Source organism: Aulonocara stuartgranti (genome assembly GCF_965226115.1).
Source record: "Aulonocara stuartgranti genome assembly, chromosome: 18".
In the NCBI taxonomy this organism is placed as follows: Eukaryota; Metazoa; Chordata; class Actinopteri; order Cichliformes; family Cichlidae; genus Aulonocara; species Aulonocara stuartgranti.
In genome coordinates, this window is record NC_138954.1 from 2,319,526 (window position 1) to 2,338,317 (window position 18,792).

General features: G+C 43.8%; 2 protein-coding genes across 2 annotated transcripts in view; both read right to left on the reverse strand.

Moving 5' to 3' along the window:
- LOC309693974 (immunoglobulin lambda-1 light chain-like) overlaps positions 1-18,792 on the reverse strand; it is a 255,987-nt gene that overhangs the window by 23,395 nt on the left and 213,800 nt on the right. The gene's annotated exons all lie outside the window — the stretch shown is intronic.
- On the reverse strand, positions 8,679-12,770 carry LOC309693973 (uncharacterized protein). Its single transcript, XM_082513664.1, has 4 exons — positions 12,010-12,770; positions 9,663-9,974; positions 9,456-9,530; positions 8,679-9,102 (listed from the first exon to the last, which is right to left on the reverse strand). Exons 1-4 carry the CDS (start codon positions 12,146-12,148, stop codon positions 8,954-8,956), a joined length of 675 nt encoding a protein of 224 aa, XP_082369790.1. The 5' UTR covers positions 12,149-12,770; the 3' UTR covers positions 8,679-8,953.

The window sequence follows — 18,792 nt, forward strand, 5'->3', positions numbered from 1 at the left end:
TTACATTCCAAGTTATATACTGCTCAACAACATAAAGGGAACACTTGGAGTTACATTGTGTTGTTTAAGGGTTCCCTTTATTTGTTGAGCAGCATATATTAAGATCATTTAAGCAGATTACTGTGAAGGACTTTAATGGTTCGCTGATGGATTCGCCTCCATCTCCTGTGTTCTTGCTGTCAGGTGGATCCTTGTGATCCTGTAAACAGTGATGCACCTGAGAGTCACAGACAGACATGTGGGACACAGACAGACCTCTTCCACAGCAGATGTCTTTAGTTCACAGGAGGAAAAATACAGGTGTGATAATGACGGCTGCATTCCAGTTAGCAGAGGTCCTGCTTTGTGGATCAGAGTCAGTTTCAGCCTGCTGTGTTACAGTGGACAGCTACAAATAACAGGTGTAGCCTGAAAGGTCGATCAGATGAAGGTTATTGGTTTGAATCCATGTTGAGAGGTTGGTATCTATCTCTCTGAGATTACTTTTTTTTGTTCATAAAGTTGTTCTGAGACAAACTGCTGCTGCCTCCAGCTGACTGGTTCCAGGTGTTGCAGGTATGAATCCTCCTGATGGTTCAGTCTGAGAAGAACTGAAGTCAGAAGAGTTTTAAAATGTTTGCTGGCACAAAAACACAACCTGACATCTAAAGTAAAATTCTGTGATTTAGAAGTGGAACTACAGAGAGGAGTGGTGATATCACGGCCACTGAACTGTGATTAAATAAATGTTTTAAAGAACAAACAGTGTGCTCTGTAGAGCTGTTTGATAGCCAGAATACACAGAAGTCCTGCTCTCAGACTGACAGCAGTGATGGACACGTACAGCTTCATGATGGCTGCCAAACACACAAAGAACACGACAGGATCAACAACCTGTGAAACAGTTTTAGCAGTTTTTATATCATTCTAACTGTAAGCGATCATTAGCTAGATTAGCCACACGGTATTAGAGGGTTGTTGCTAGCTAGCGATGCTGCACACCTGTTACTCCCGTAGTCTTTATGCTTCAATGATTCCACAGGTCTCATTTTTTCTTATCCTGTTTTAGACAGAGATGACATCAGCAGCAGACTCCACAGAGACCCAGAGTTACTGTTAGTATCTGAATGATATGGATTTAAACAGTTTTAGATTCAGTTCACACAGAGCGCTCTACAGCCTGCTAACATGGAAAGTTTAAATGAAATAAAGCACACTGACAAAAGGTTTGATAGAAGTGTAGTTTGTTCTTTTCATTTAATAACAGAGTCCAAAGTCCACATCATTATCAACAGCTACATTCACCCTGGGGAGCAACAAGTGAAGGTGACCATGAGGACCAAGCTGGGTTTCCTGGGTCCAGAGGTTTGAGAAATGTCCTCCCTTTCATTTATCACAGCTTCTGTTGACCCATGGAGGAAGACTCCTGATGTGTCATTTCAGAAACATCAGGAACTGAAGGTCACCGCAGGGATCAAGCAGAACTCGCCACCTTCACCAGCAGCTTCCTCAGAGGGAAATCTTCAGACCTCCACTAGACGCCCAAAATAGAAGATGGACAAATCTGCATTTCATGAGCAGTGTGATAGAGACCTTTACTTTGTGTGATGTTAGAAGTTTTCACATCATCCTCAGATGAAGCACAGAGACTCTGGACTTTTACATAATGATGTTATATTCAGTCCTGTAGAAAGTTACATATTTAAAATATATATTATCCCAGGTGGTGTTACCCTTTTCCCTGCTGTGGGGAGAGGCAGACCGCCCCGACTCCACAGCAGCAGGGAGGCCCCACACTCCAGACCGCAGTCGGACGGCCAACTCCTCCTCCTAGCCCCCCCGCTCCAGCAGGTCGCAGAGAACGGGGGTGAGAGAAGACTCCAAACCTCCCTTCACCCGCTCATTGTAATGTTGATGTATGTGTGTTCTAAGGTGCATTTAAAACCCAGGAGGGCATGGAGCTACCTGCCAGAGAGCAGCAGGTAAGCGCATAGCCCCTCCTGCTAGCCCTCAGTGTCTACGTGTATTTAAAATTGAGAGGTGGGCAACGATGCCAGGGGTGGGGTGTACACCCTGATGGTCTTTTGGAGTCCGTGATTGTGCCCACCCCCAAGATCCTATATGTATATGTAATGAGAGTGTGAGTAATGTGAATGTCTAAGTTGTGGGATAAAATTGAGGCAGAGGCAGCCAGAAGGGGACAGAGGGGGGGGGGGGGGGTAGCCTCCCCTGCACCCTGGTGACACAGCTTTACCCCAAGGCCCTGCATGTGTGGGTGATTGTGGTGGAGCCGGAAGAGGGAGGCAGCTGGAGATGGGGAGGGAAGGAAGGGAGGGGCAAGTGACCCCTCCCTGGGGCCAGCTCCCCCGCTGACCCCAGTAGGCACCCCCATACTCCGCAACCCGTCATGGAAAGGGGACCCAGGCCCATCCGGACTGGGGCCCAGTGCAGCAGCGCCGCCTGGCCCCACAGAGCCCGGGACAGTCCACCTGACCCCACCACAGAGAAAACTGCACCCACCCCACCATCCACTCATCTTCCAGACTACACAAGACAATAGACGCCCAGGCTGAGATCTTCCTCCACCTCTCCTGTATCTCCCCCTCCTGCAGAGAGAGTTCCTGAAGAGAGGAGAGCTCCTGCAAGATGTGACAACCTCCCCCACCAGTTGAAGAGCCTCTTCGACTTTTCTGTTTCTCATATAAACGTTTCAGTGCCTCATCTTCAGCTGCAGGTCTGAACATCCTTCAGTTCAGTTCAGTCCGAGCAGCAGAGCTAATGTCTGAACTACAGCATTGACTTTAATCAGCATTCAGGCTCACAGTGATTTCTTTAGTCAGGGTAAATTCACTCATGTGCACAGATTAGCTAACAAACATGACTGTCATCATCTTAGCTAGCTAATGATGTTAGTTACTGATTAGCTTACAAACAAAAATTTAACTTACCGACAAAGTGTGTCGGTGCCTCGAGTCCTTCTGTCAGTTAGACGGAAGGACCCGACTGTTAAACGATAATGCTGTTAAACTGGGTGACGCTGCACCCAGTTTAACAGCATTAACTAACTAACGTAATTAGTAGCGGTGCAATGATACACAAAACTCACGGTTCGTTCGATACTTTGGTGTCACGGTTCGATATTTTTTCGATACAAAAAAATGTTCATGCTTTTTTAATTTGTCATTTATTAAAATTATAAATATATATTTTAACTCAAAAGTACAGTTTTTAAATTTAATGTTGCTGAAACAACAAAGTAATAAAAAAATAAATCTATCTGATCAAGAAATCACTCATCTTTGGAAAAGAGAGTTTATTACAGAGAAATGTCTCTTTCCAAAATAAAAGCTATACTATACGCTTCTTCTGGGCTATATTCTCAGCAGCATATTAAACATATCAGGTCCCCATAAGGAGAATCCTGTGCTAACGGCCGTCTAAATGACTCGGGTAAAGTTTGTAGCATGCTTGTTGTTTTTGTCTGCTTCCACTTGTCTTTGCACTAGGATGATGTCGGCGTAAATGTGCAGTCATATTAATTTTGTTCCCACTCGTGCTGTCAGCGTTAATCTCGTTGAAATGACGTTAACGCCACAACACGGCAAATCTCCGTTAACGAGCTACCGCGGATCGCCCCGTGCGTGGGGCTGGACGGCAACATGTTAACGAGCAAACTGCACTAACGCACTAGTTCCCACCCATGTAATTGAGCATTGCGTGGCACATCTGACATACTGTTTTACTTTTGTCCATGACGCGCTTACCTTCAGGGTCATACTTAATATGAAGACTAAAATAGTTCCAAACACCAGATCTGAGTGAGGGTGGGGGAGGTTCAATTTGCCATGTTGCAACGAGCTTAGCTTCTGTCTTGCTAGCTTGCGCTGTGCTCAGTGGATCTGCGCTCGACAGTGCAGCCTAGGCGGAGTAGTCGAGCGCAGATTCACTGAGCTCTCAACACAGACAGCATCGTCAGAAGAAAAGTTGATAAAATAAATTAAAAATTTTGTATTGTTCGATACATGTGCGTACTGAACCAAAAGCACTGTATCGAACGGTTCAATATCGATATGAGTATCGTTGCACCCCTAGTAATTAGAGTCAAACTCAGGAGGAAGGAAACCTGCACCCAGACTCCAGGGGGCGATAGAGATGTTTTGACTTCATTTTTGGGGGAAGCTGTCAGGTCGTTCATGTTTTACAGTCATTAGTTTGAATGCGATTGGAGTTTAATCACCTGCCTTTTGACTGTTAGGAGGACGGAGCCAGAGGAAGAGGGTTTTAATGTGATTGGTCACGTTGATGGACAGTTACACATAAGCGCTGTTTTAAACTGTATTTGTTTACAGTTCAGTTTGTTGAATTAACCATCAACAGTTACTGCTTGCTGTGTAGTCATGGAAACACTGACAGCTGTCACTGGATTACTTTAATGCTGAAGAAATCTTAAAAAAAGAGGATTCAGAGATAAATTCTGAAGCCTCAGCGCTCCTGTTCCATTACTCTCTTGTACAATATCACCTTTTATGATTAAAAACAATTATCATGACGAGCAGCACACATCATTCCTAATGAAATACGGAGCTCCACCCACTGTGGGTTCAGGCTCCACTGTAATAGTTCATGTGATAATATTACAGGTTCTCTGAACAGGCAGGATGTGACAGGCTGTCCTTTCACAACACAACCTGACAACAGTGAGTGGCTCATCGGTCTGATCTGAACTAGTGTCTTATAAAACAGTGAAGGCTGTTGCTGCCATTCTCTGTAAGTTTGAATGGTCTAATAACTATATTACACACCATCCTTGGCGCTGCCGTGTGCGAAGTGTGCTACGTTTTTTTGCTTTGTGGTTTTCTCTGTGCAGCTAACCTGTGAGGAAACACTGAATATGGCCGTCATATCATAAGCAATGGTTCTCAGGAAATCAAGCCAGTTTTCCCCCCTTGTAATTTGAATTAAAGAAAAAAACTACTACTCCTTGTAGGAAAGGAAAATACAACTTCTAGCACTGAAAACTATGTATAGGTCTGTAAGTCAATGTGTGTTCAGTCTCCTGTAAATGGACAGACTCTGTTTTGAAAAGTGCAAATCAGTCCCAGAACAACAGCAAAGGAGCTTCTGAAGATGCTGAAACAAGGACAAGGTATAAGTATAAGGTGGCATGAAGAAGAACACTAATGTGGTTGTAGTGCAGAAAACGTCAGGTCATCAGTGAGGAAGTGAACAAAAAGACAAACATTACACTTTAAAGAAAGCAAAGTCAAGTTTATTTATTATATATTTATGGAAAGAAGCAAAATTCAACAAAGAGTCTTAAAAACCTGATTCAGTTCCAGCATTTCTGTCAGGAGGACTGGAACAAAATCCCAGAAACTTCCTGTGATTAAATGACTAAGATTCAATTTGAGGAAATGTGAAGTTATGTGAGTTAAAACTGGTGAACGAAAGTGTTTTACATGGAATCTCTTTTTGTTAAATCTGTGTGTTTAGTCGAGCCGCTGCTAGAAGGACAAGATCCTGACCTGACATCAGTCCAAGTGTCTGGTTAAATGTACTGAAAGGTGTTAAACAACAAGTGCTGCTGGAAGAGTTTTCATGAAGAGAACATTAACACTGTGAATGAGGGATGGACTTTGACTCAGTTTGACACAATCTGTTTTTCTTTCACTTTGAATAAATGTTTTTGTGGGACTGAGGATACATTTGTTTACATTTGGAAGTTTGATGTCATCTGTTCCTCTTGTTTCTGTCTTAAAACAGGATGAAAAATCTGTTTAAACAGAAATAAATCGAATTGAATTTCTGACAGCAGTAAATAAAAATGGTCCCTGAGCTCAGTATGTTTGTGACTCTGAGATGGAGGTGAAACATGTGAAGCTGGGCTGTGGTTTACTGCTCTCTTCCTGTCACAGACACTGTTTGACATCTGTTCATCTGTTGGTTTTTGTTCAGGCTGCAGGGATCATTTCTCACTGTGGGGAGCTCTCTTCCAACAGGAGCAGTAGTAGGTGGCTGAATGATCGAGTTTAACTTTCTCTATCTTCAATTCAAAGATGTTCTGATTCATCTCAGCAGAGAAATCATTTTTCTGAGGGTGACCGTAATCTGAATAAACACTGCCATCATTAGTATAAATGCTCAGAATAACTTTGAATGTTTCATTTTCTTTCTTCTGGTACCAGAATACATAGCTGCTGCTACACTGTTCAGTCCCTCCACAGCTGAAGGAGACACTTTCTCCAACTCTCCTGGTCAATGTTAAATCGTCCTGAATCAGCTGTTCTGCTGCCATGGTAACCAGTGCTGTAGAGACACAGACAGATAGATGAAGGTTAGTGTGACAGTGTTTGTTACAGGTTGACTTTGTTGGCTCCTGATTGGCTGGAAACACTCACCTGAACACAGACAGCACAGAGCAGCAGCTGGGAGGAAAAGCATTTTGTGCAGTGGTGTTTCCTCTGGTGAACCTGGGGAGAAGTGGCGCTCTGATGCAGCTGAGGCCAAACAAGGACGAGCTGTGAGATCAGACGAGGGCCACGTGGTTTCTAACAGGTCCTCAAAGCTCCCATCAGCCCCTGCGGCCCACAGATAAGACTGCTGCTGCTGATTGACAGCTCAGCTGAAGCTGCTGTGGTTTCATCGTCTTCATTTCAATCTGACAGCAGATCCAAAAATCTGGGTCACATGATGCACAAACACTCAGAAACATTCATGTTGCTGTGAATTTAGTAACACACACTGTTATCTGTTGTTTAACAGCTGTGATGAAAACACTAAATATAACTAAACTACAAATAAATAGAAAAATCTAAAAATAAATAATATGGTTAAGTTCATAAATTGCACACAAAGTAGTTAAAAAAACAAAAACAAAATCATATATAACAACATTTACAGTAAAAATGTTATTTGAAACAAACACATGTGGTTCTGTTGTGTGTTTAAATATGTGCACACTGTGGTTCTTTCCCACATCTTCTAATGTGTTTTGTTCCAAGTTGGTTTCAGACTGAAGGATTCATTAAAGCCTTTTTAAGAATCATTAAAATGATGATCATCAATTCTAATATCTATAAACAGTAATAAAAACAGGGCTGTGTTTCACGTCAGCTTCATTTATTTGTAGCCATGGTTAGATTTCATCTGCAGCAGGCAGTCATCCACCTTTACACACACATTTACACAACAGTACAGAAGCAGGAATATTTGGAAACATCTCTGTGATCTCTATAAGACAAAAGGATGGGAGAGGCTGGTGTGGTCTCAACACTGTTCACAGTGTTTCCTTCAGTGCTGCTGACAGCGTCTCACAGCGTGCTGTGATACCTGATACCTTGTAAATGAGTCATTTACCTCAGAGCCGATTTTTAGGCTCTCGCCTTTAGTTCATGTTTGTTTTCATCACTCGTTGTCGTCACACCGAACCTCCTGTAACAAACTTAATTCTTCGCCATCGAGCGTCTGAGTTTGTCTGCGCCTGAGTCCACTCCTCCATGACAACATCTGTTTCATATTTGCTCTTTTTCACTTCATAATAAATAATCAGATAATTCATATTTTATTTACCCTGACATAAAACACAGAGCTGTGTGGAGTAAATCTCATCAGGAAAATATATTTTATATTTACATTTACGATTTTAAAAATATTAATTCTTTAAAAGCATCACTCACTGAATTTATATTTAATATTTTTTTAAAAATAGTTTTAAAAAAGCTATCACTGATTTAAATATTAATATTAATATCAACAGAACTTAATAAATATTCATCACTGGTAAAATCATCAAATTAGTAAATGATCTTTGTTTTGAGTTTGTTTCTCTGTGCTGGTCTTGATTATAATAATTATGATTCTGTTTACATTTTTTAACTCAAATGTAATATTTCTATAAATTGTACTAGTGTGAATAATTAAGCTGATTAATCAATGACACATTTGTTTTAACCTCCTGAGACACGAACTCTTTCATGGCATACATTTTTAATTTCTCTTTGCTCTTTGGGCTGATTGGGACCTGATGAATGTTCTTGTTTCTGAGAAAAATGAGATCCACATATGAGGAAATTCGCTTTAATTTTTAAGTATGATGTCCTCGTAAGTGGATATCAGGCCCTTGTCGAACAAAATGTAGTAATTTGGTCTAGACAACCCAAAATGTGATGTCCACATATGTGGACGCCAGGTCCTAGGAAGTTAAATGTTTTACATATTTATGATTATTAGAAAAAGATGGAAAGATGCTCAACATCCATCTGAACTGATGGTGTTTTGTGAAATTGTTTTTACAAATCTTGTCTTAATTTATTCCCTTTTTCAGTGTTTTTAAATCATAACGGTTCAACTTGAGTTCTGTGGGATTTAATGTTCAGACTTCATCTTGTATTTGTCTTTTGTGATCGTACTAAACATCAACTGTGTAACAGCTCTGAGTTCACACTTTGTTTCTCTCACACACATGAACACAGATGCTTCCTGAATAACTTGAAGCAGAGTTCATGCTTGTAACTGTCGTTGTGTTATTAAAGTGAAAGCCACAGCTAACGGTGTGGAGGCTGCAGAGCAGAAACCCACACAGCCCGTCTGCTGCAGGAGAGCAAGTTTATGATCTGTGAATGCTGCAGTCACACAGGTTATGTATCACAGAAGAAATGAGAAATGCATTCTTAAAATCACAATCTTTATTTTTACTTCAGACAAATAACTACACTGTTATTTTGTTATGGTGGGATCTGAATGCATCAGTTTTTCTGCAGAGATGTACAAAAGAAATCTTCACATAAAGAATCTACACTTTTACAAACACATCAAACATGTTTATTTGTAAATTTATATTACACAGTTTAAGATGATTAAATGAGAAAAGGTCAAATGCTCAGTAATGAAACATTGAACCAACCAGAAGTTAATTTACATTTCTGACTGCTGACTGGAGGAAATCTGATGGTGAGAAAAGGCGAGCAGGAAACAGTCAGTCAGCATGTGTGCAGTTGGTGGACGCTCCCTTGTTTGTGAGCATCATCAGCAGAGAGAGTCCACAGCAGTACACCAGACTCTTCACTATCAGCACTGTGTACAGCAGGCAGAGCAGCTTCACCCTGCACTGAGACTGGAAGGACACTGAAGGACAGACAGACACAAAGAGACAGACAGACAGTCGGGTTATTCCTCTCAGATCAAGGAGAAAAAGTCCAAATAGAAACAGTCACAGCTTCTTCTTCAAGTGGATGAATTGATGTAGTGTTTGTGTCCACTTGGGGGCAGAAGAACTCCACAAGCAGCTAACAAACTGATCTCTGACATATTATGGTCTGTCTGCTGTTTGGTGCTGAGCAGCTAGTGTACAGTGGCTTTATCAGAGCTTGTTGGATGAAGATTTGATCAATTAGTGCAACTTTAAGAGCCTAAACTTGTTCCAGCTGCCTCATTGGACATTGGAGCTGTCCATGCAGAGAGGCAGCAGGTGATCTTACAGTCAGCTGGCTGCAGAGCTGGCAGGTCTGCTGGCTCTCTCTCTGGAGGACAGGAGGCTGCTGGAGCTGGAAGCTCTGAAACAGAAAAGGAGTCAAATGTTTGGAGCTGCAGTGAGAAATGTCAGTCCTCTGCTGCTCTGCTCTCTTTGACAGCATCTCCACATGAAGCTGAATCACTGCTGAACACAGTCACCAAGCCTTCATTACCTTGTTGTGTTCGGGCCTCCACTGTGCCCCCCTCGTGCTTCACCCAGCAGCTGTATTTATATGTGTCAGAATGGCTCCCATCAAGCATCCTGATGGCAATGGTGCGTCCCGCCTCTCTGAGCTCCAGCTGCTCTCCCTCAGCAGGGGGCAGCTCCTCCGCTTCTCCGCCGTTCTTCTTCTGTCTTTTCCAGGAGAACTGGACCAGAGGAGGAAACATGGCTGAGGCCACACACAGCAGGGAGCTGTTCCCCTCCAGGTGGGCTCTGGATGCTGCTGGGTACACGCTCACCACGGGCTTCACTACCTGCTCATCTGAAGTTTGACAGCAGCAACAAGCAGCACAGACACACATTCACACAGTCAGCAGCAGCTTCCAGCACTGCACTGCATTCAGTCTGATCCTGGAAACTACATGGACTCTGATCACTAAACTACTCATCAGCACAAAGTTCACTACATACACTGGATTCAGCTTCATATCAAACACAGTCATCACCTCATGTCATCATGGCTCACATGAGGAACACTCAGCATGATTATAAAAGTCAAATTAAATTCAGTTTAATTCGTCATGTGTTTGCTTTTTATTGTTTTATAGAAATTTAGTTCAGTCCAATTTTAAAATATTTACATTTGTCTTTATACAAGTGAAAATGTATTTTTCTTATTAGTCCTTAGACACGAGTTCTAACAGAGATCCTCTTCTGTCCAAAAATAAATTCATCTTCTTTCATATTGTTTTGTACTATTAATAAAATTAAATATAATTTCACAAAATTCAGTTCAGCAGATAAAATTTCCATTCTTCTTGTCTTTGATATATTTTACCATAAAGACCATATTTGTCTTTCAGACTAATTTATTCTTAAATATTTTTGTGTAAAATTGGAAAAGTAACACAGTGATTATTTTAATTTATGTTTTTATTCAAATAAAAAACTGTAGCAACTATTTTAAAACACTAAAACTGAAATGTTGAATAAAACGTTTTCAATAATATGAGATATACTTCAAGATATTTTTAGTCATAAAATACAAATTATTTGACAAAATATATTTAATATAAATTTGTATGTTAAAGTATTTTGGAAAGTTTAAGTATTATTATTATTTACTACCTGTACATTTTAGGATTGTTTTTAAAGTTCTCTTATTTGCTTTTAAATCTCTTAATGGCCTGGCCCCCCCCTACCTCTCGGAGCTACTACAACCATATACACCTGCCCGTTCCCTTAGGTCCGCCAATCAGCAGCTCCTTAAGGTACCGAAAACTAAGTATAAATTTAAAGGTGATCGTGCTTTTGCTGTAGCTGCTCCAAAGTTGTGGAATGATCTGCCCTTGCATGTTAGGCAGGCCTCTTCTCTCTCTGAATTTAAAAGTCTTCTTAAAACATATTTATTCGCTGAAGCCTTTGGCATTGATTAGAGGGGTTGACTCAATTTGTTTTAACATGTTTTAATTTATTTTATCGTATCTCATTTTAATTTTCTTTACGTATGCTATTAGCATGTACAGCACTTTGTGAAACTCTGGTTTTATGTTAAAGTGCTTTAGAAATAAAGTTGGTATGGTATGGTATTAACTTTTTATTGTCACGTACAAATCCACACACACGACTTAATCTCAGAAATAAATCTCGGGGCAGGGATAGCTCAGTAGGTAGAGTTGTTGCCCCATGATCGGAAGGTCGGGGGTTCGACTCCACTGAATGGTTACCCTGAGCAAAGTACCCTCCCTACACACTGCTCCCCGGGTGCTGCCCACTGCTTCACTTGGTGAATGGGTTAAATGCAGAGGAGCAACTTCCCTATGGGTACTAACAGACACACATTATTAAAAAAAAAAAAAAAATTGGAGTTTAACGATGTCATATTCATCCTAAATGTATCTGTCATATCATTGTTTTCTAATCAGTATCTGTTTTTATAATTCTATTTACCTTTTTGAAGCAGCTACATGAATGTTTGACTATTAAAAATATTTGTTCCTCAACATAAAGCAAATATTTCCTGAAACCATATTTGTTGTTAATCTATATTAATTTAATTTTAACATCAAATATGATCTTGTGTTAAAAACCAGCAGAATCACTGAGAGGATCAAATCCTAAATATTTGTAACATCACTAATATTTGCAGAAATAAAGAATAACTTTAGTTGTTCAGTGAGATTTCAACATGTTTTCAGAGATTATTGAGCTTTTCTTATGTAACAATGGCTGCAGATGAATTCTCTACTAATGATGAAAAACTAACATGTAAAGCCTGAAGCAGCACAAACTGACTTTAAACACATTTTCAGCTTCTACAATAAAACAACTGAAGGAAAATAAATGTTTGTTCTTACCTGTTACAGACAGTTTAGTTCCAGAGCCAAAGATGAGGTACCATCCCACTCCCACAGTGAGACAGACTGCTACAAAAACCTGTCTGCTGTTGAACGTGTCAGCTGAGGTGAATGAGTCCAAATGAGGAAGCAGGATCATATTTCAGCTCCATGATGTGTTTCTCTAATGTTCATATCAACATGACTGTCTCTTCTTCTCTTTTCTTTTAGCCACACTAGCAGCACGGCTCTGATGTTAATGTCAGTCTGTTGGTCAGTCCACTACTTTAGTCCACATGAAAACAGAAAATCACTATATAAGCACCAGTCCATTTATCCCATCAATGATGCACCACTACAATGAAACATCTGCTGATAGTATCATGGTTTGGCCCATCTGGCTCACCATCATTAATCACACAATGAGTTTTGAATTCTAGCAGCAAATTGTAAAGAAAACTATCAGAACATCTGTCTGTGAACTGAATCTCAGGAGAAAGTGGGCCATGCAGCACCACAATGACACAAACCAGTCACGTTTGTTCTCTTTGTTCCAAATAATGGTGAAAGAAAAAGAATCCAGTGAATCCAGCGAGTGATGTGATGAGTCTCTGATGTCTTTCTGATGTGGTTTTGTTGCGTCCTTCAAACCACACCTGGTGGATTTTAGAAGAGAAACATGTTGGTCTGCACAGGCTCTTCTATTTTCAACACTGACAGGATTTCCTTTGCTGTTTCTTCTGTCCTGCACATTTTCCTCTGTTTTGTGCAGCTTGATGGAGCTTCTGTAAAAAATAGATCCAGAGTTATTTTTAGTGGTGCGGAGCAAAGAGATGCTTCAAGGATGCTTCTGAAATGTGCTGTGGCATGTCTGCTGGAATCATCAGTGTTGTACTGAGTGGCCTCAATCAGCTCCAGCAGCCTCGTAGGAACACACAGCGTCCATGCCTGCTGTTAAAAATAGAGCTTTGGAACAACCGAGTCCAACAGAGTCCAACAGAAATGGTGTGAAAGAGCTGGAAGTTCATGTGAGAAAATCCAACATGTCAGAATTAAAGCTGCTCTGTGTCAAAAATGGAGTCAAATTCTTCCAAACTGATGTGCTGGACTGATTATCAGTTACTGCAGGTGCTCCAGCCGAGGAGGAGCAGGAACCAGCAGAACTGCCAAACCCCACCGACACACATCACACACACCACAAATGCCACACTCACAGAGAGACAAAGATAGAAAACAGAGGGAGGAAAGATCGATGGTGGGTAGGCAGCAGAGGATCAGGGGACCATAACACCATCTTACACAGTTATTAACTAACGAGCTCATTGACTAATCTGAAACATCACTTTCAGTTTTCTTCATTGGAATTTCAACTCACAGTGGATCTGCAACATGAGCAGCTGAAGAGCTTCAAGAGCTGAACGTGAGGTTATAAACACACAGTTGTACAGAAACTGTGGCAAAATGGTTTAAACAACATCAAGTTATCAGAGTGACCGTCACAAATCTGATCTCAGCTCAATAAAAAAACAAAAAGTTTCTGATGGAAGAAGTGAGACAGAGAGGCTGAAGTACTTTCCCCTGTCATCACATCTTTGAGGGGGTAAAAGGATTTAACATCCAGCCTCATGTGTTAGACCCAGATTTGTGGCATCACTGTAAGAAAAGAGCTTTTTCCCCATGTGCTCGTAGTAAATCATCTTTATTTCTATTCAAAGTTATAATCAAAGTATGATCCTGATCAATATGTTAAATAATAAATGTAGTAAGTAAAATAACTGCTGATCTTCTGTAAATACAGTGATTGGTGACGACCTGCCAGAGGGAGGAGAGGTGGGGTGAGTGAGCACTTGTCAGAGCATAAATTGGAGCCTCAGAGATGTTCAGGTTCTGTTTCCAGCAGTTCTGTGTGATGAGCAGTTCAGATGATCGGATACCAGAAATTCACCATTGGAAATTCTGGCAGAGACACCAGAGACATCAACCAGCTGCCCAAACAATGGACTTACCAATTCAACATGGATTTGGCTCCATCTCTGCTCATCATCATCATCATCATCATCATCATCATCATCATCATCATCATCATCTTTGCTCTGTTGGATTATAATTCTAACGGTTTGGACTCCCATCATTTTCCTGGTGGATTGCAGCTTCTCCCAACACTGAGAAGATCTGGGGTCTCGCTGTTTTCCTGAAGTATCGAATATTCAAGGATTCCTGCTTTCCTGTTGGATTGTTTCCATTAGCACAAAACACTGAGATGAAACAAAATTCAGCACAAGATCTGCTCATTCTCTCCTCCAACCTCTCTCATCCCAAAGACAAGGACAAAATCAGCATTAGCTCAGAGTAGGTTAATGAGATAATTATGATTGATGTGATTTTCTTATTATTTTGTGACTGTTATTATCATTTAATTCTGCCTCTGCTTCTCTCCTGCCAAATAAAGTAAAATATCCTGTAATTACAGTCTAAATTGTGGACATACCCTTTTTAAACCTTTGTGACAAAGGATTTCTTCAAATCACCCTGTAGTTCTTCAGCTAAGACACCTGAGTTAGAAAACACAAACACTGCAGTCGTCTTTACACGCGTGGGCAGTCGCTCTGAGACCTGCGTCTCATCACTGCCCGCACTCTGTGTGTGTGTGTGTGTGTGTGTGTGTGTGTGTGTACAAATAGCTTCTTATTCTAAGAACTCTGAGCTGAGGTTCCCCTTTTTCTAATTCTGTATTTTCTTACAAAAAGAGGAATCTATCAGTTCTCAGCTATCAGTTGTTTATCACACAAAAGTGCATGTCAAAAGTCACGTAGACGTTTGCTTAGTGATTAAATAAAAGAATACATTTCATGAAGCTGATCACATTATATAAAATCAATATTCTTTTGACACTTTGTGAAATAGTAAAGGTAAGTACAAGAATATTAATCATTTTATTGTAAACAGCTCTTAGAGGTTACTCCTGTCCATCACTTTTTGAGGTGATGGACAGGGCATTCACAGCTCTTAGCATCTTGGTGGCCGATCATAGCGATCTGCTCCTTAAAAATGGAATGTATGTAAAGATTTTAAGGAATGGTTCAGTATTGAATCGCTTGAATCGCTACCTTATCGTGGTGGAGGGGTTTTTTGTGTCCCAGGGATCCCAGGGGCTATGTTGTCTGGGGGCTTTTGTCCCCTGGTAGGGTTTCCCATGGCAAATTGGTCCTGGGTGAGGGACCAGACAAAGAGCGATTCAGAAGACCCTTATGAAAAGGATATCAAGGGAACAGTTTACCCTGCCCGGGATAGGGTTACCGGGGCCCCGCCCTAGAGCCAGGCCCGGGGAGGGAGCCCGAGGGCGAGCGTCTGGTGGCCGGGCCTTAGTCCATGGGGCCCGGCCGGGCACAGCCCGAAGAGGAGACATGGGCCCATCCTCCCGCAGGCCCACCACCCGCAGGAGGCGCCATAGGGGTCGGGTGCATTGTGTGCCGGGTGGCGGCCAGGAGCGGAGGCCCTGGCGGACTGACCCCCGGCTGCCAAGACTGGCAATAGGGACATGGAATGTCACCTCTCTGGTGGGGAAGGAGCCTGAGTTAGTGCGTGAGGTTGAGAGGTACCGGCTAGATATAGTTGGGCTCACCTCTACGCATGGCTTGGGCTCTGGAACCAGTCTCCTGGAGAGGGGCTGGACTCTGTCTCAGTCTGGAGTTGCCCCTGGTGAGAGGCGGCGGGCTGGGGTGGGTATTCTAATATCCCCTCGGCTTGCTGCCGGTACGTTGGGGTTTTTCCCGGTGGACGAGAGGGTTTGTTCCCTGCGCCTTAGGGTCGGGGAACGGGTCCTGACTGTCATCTGTGCTTATGCGCCGAGTGGCAGTTCAGAGTACCCAGCCTTCTTAGAGTCCCTGGGGGGGGGGGGGGGGGGTGCTGGAAGGTGCTCCACCTGGAGACTCTGTTGTCCTGCTGGGAGACTTCAATGCTCACGTGGGTAATGACAGCGAGACCTGGAGGGGCGTGATTGGGAGGAACGGCCTCCCTGATCTGAACCCGAGCGGTGCTTTGTTATTGGACTTCTGTGCTAATCACAGTTTGGCCATAACGAACACCCTGTTCGAACATAAGAGTGTCCATAAGTGCACGTGGCACCAGGACGCTCTAGGCCATAGGTCGATGATCAATTTTGTAATCGTATCACCAGACCTGCGACCATATGTTCTGGACACTCGGGTAAAGAGAGGGGCTGAGCTGTCAACTGATCACCACCTGGTGGTGAGTTGGATCAGGTGGAGGGGGAGGACGCTGGACAGACCTGGTGCACCTAAACGCGTAGTGAGGGTGTGCTGGGAACGTCTAGCAGAGGCCCCAGTCCGCGGGATCTTCAACGCACACCTCCGGCAGAGCTTCAACAGCATTCCGAGGGAGACTGGGGACATTGAGTCCGAATGGACCATGTTCAGCGTCTCCATTGCCGAAGCTGCTGCATTGAGCTGCGGCCGCAGGGTGGTTGGTGCCTGCCGTGGTGGTAATCCCCGAACCAAATGGTGGACACCAGAGGTGAAGGGAGCCACCAGGTTGAAGAAGGAGTCCTATCGGGCTTGGTTAGCCTGTGGGACTCCGGAGGCAGCCGACAGGTATCGACAGGCCAAGCGGAATGCAGCTCGGGCAGTGGCTGAAGCAAAAACTCGGGTGTGGGAGGAGTTCGGAGAGGCCATGGAAAAAGACTTTCGGACTGCCTTGAAGAGATTCTGGCAAACCGTCAGGCGTCTCAGGAGGGGAAAGCGGTGCTCTACCTGCACTGTGTATAGTGCTGGCAGAGTGCTGCTGACGTCGACTGAGAAAATTGTCAGGCGGTGGAAGGAATACTTCGAGGACCTCCTTAATCCCACTGACACGTCTTCCGAGGAGGAAGCAGAGTCTGGGGATGAGGGGAATGACCCGCCAATTTCCGGGGGCGAGGTCACTGAGGCAGTTAAACAACTCCTTGGTGGCAGAGCCCCTGGTGTTGATGAGGTCCGCCCCGAGTTCCTGAAGGCTCTGGACGTTGTAGGGCTGTCCTGGTTGACACGCCTCTGCAATGTTGCGTGGAGATCAGGGGCAGTACCTGTGGACTGGCAGACCGGGGTGGTGGTCCCCATCTTTAAGAAGGGGGACCGGAGGGTGTGTTCCAACTACAGGGGGATCACACTCCTCAGCCTCTCTGGGAAAGTCTATGCCAGGGTGCTGGAAAGGAGAGTTCGTCCGCCAGTCGAACCTCGGATAAAGGAGGAACAATGTAGTTTTCGTCCTGGTTGCGGAACACTGGACCAGCTCTTTATCCTCTCCAGGATACTTGAGGGTGCATGGGAGTTTGCCCAACCAGTCTACATGTGTTTTGTGGACTTGGAGAAGGCATTCGACCGTGTCCCTCGGGGTGTCCTGTGGGAGGTGTTGCGGGAATATGGGGTGTCTGGCCCATTGCTACGGGCCATTCGATCCCTATACAACCGTTGCAAGAGCTTGGTTCGCATTGCCGGCAATAAGTCAGACTCGTTCCCGGTGGGTGATGGGCTCCGCCAGGGCTGCCCTTTGTCTCCGGTTCTGTTCATAATTTTTATGGACAGGATTTCTAGGTGCAGCCAAGTGGCGGAGGGCTTTCGCTTTGGTGGCCTCAGAATCTCATCTCTGATTTTTGCAGATGATGTGGTTCTGTTGGCTTCATCAGGTGAGGGCCTCCAGCTCACACTGAAACGGTTCGCAGCCGAGTGTGAAGCAGCGGGAATGAGGATCAGCACCTCCAAATCTGAGGCCATGGTTCTCAGCCGGAAAAGGGTGGAGTGCCCACTCCCGGTCGGGGATGAGTTCCTGCCGCAAGTGGAGGAGTTCAAGTATCTCGGGGTCTTGTTCGCGAGTGATGGGGGAAGGGAGCCGGAGATCGACAGACGGATTGGGGCTGCAGCTGCAGTAATGCGGACGCTGCACCGGTCCGTCGTGGTGAAGAGGGAGCTGAGTGTAAAAGCGAAGCTCTCAATTTACCGGTCGATCTACGTCCCTACCCTCACCTATGGCCACGAGCTGTGGGTAGTGACCGAAAGAACGAGATTGCGGATACAAGCGGCAGAAATGAGCTTCCTCCGAAGGGTGGCTGGCCTCTCCCTTAGAGATAGGGTGAGAAGTTCGGCCATCCGGGAGGGGCTCAGAGTAGAGCAGCTGCTGCTCCACATCGAAAGGAGCCAGCTGAGGTGGTTTGGGCATCTGACAAGGATGCCCCCTGGGCGCCTCCTGGGTGAGGTGTTCCAGGCATGTCCCACCGGGAGGAGGCCCCGGGGCAGACCCAGGACACGCTGGAGAGATTATATCTCTCGGCTGGCCTGGGAACGCCTTGGTGTTCCCCCGGATAAGCTGGAGGAGGTGGCTGGGGAGAGGGAGGTCTGGGCCTCTTTGCTTAGGCTGCTGCCCCCGCGACCCGGCCTCGGATAAAGCAGATGAAGATGGATGGATGGTTCAGTATTAGTGCAAATGTTTTCACTGTAACTGAAAATCTTTAGAAGATTTTTTTGATTTATCAATTAAAACTATTAAATAATTAATCTTACAGTAATGAATCTGTGTCCTTTATGAACTCTTAGTTTATTAGATTTATATTTCCTGGAGTGTTATTCCCAGGAAAGATTAGGATGTCAGCCTCTCTGACTTTGTCTCTGATGAACTCATTTCTAATCTTGTCCAGTGAAAGTCTGAACATCTTCCGTTCAGCCTCCTGCCTTTTTATCAGAGCCACAGGATCCAAACCAGACATCACAGCAGCTCTCACCAACATCCTGTAAACCTTCCTTTCACTCTGCTGCT

Coding starts and splice junctions, on each gene's coding strand:
- LOC309693973 (XM_082513664.1), bottom strand. CDS start 12,148: ATGATCCTGCTTCCTCATTTGGACTCATTCACCTCAGCTGACACGTTC. Junction 9,975..12,009: donor AACTAAACTGTCTGTAACAG/GTAAGAACAAAC, acceptor GTCAAACTTCAG/ATGAGCAGGTAGTGAAGCCC. Junction 9,531..9,662: donor GGAGGCCCGAACACAACAAG/GTAATGAAGGCT, acceptor TTTCTGTTTCAG/AGCTTCCAGCTCCAGCAGCC.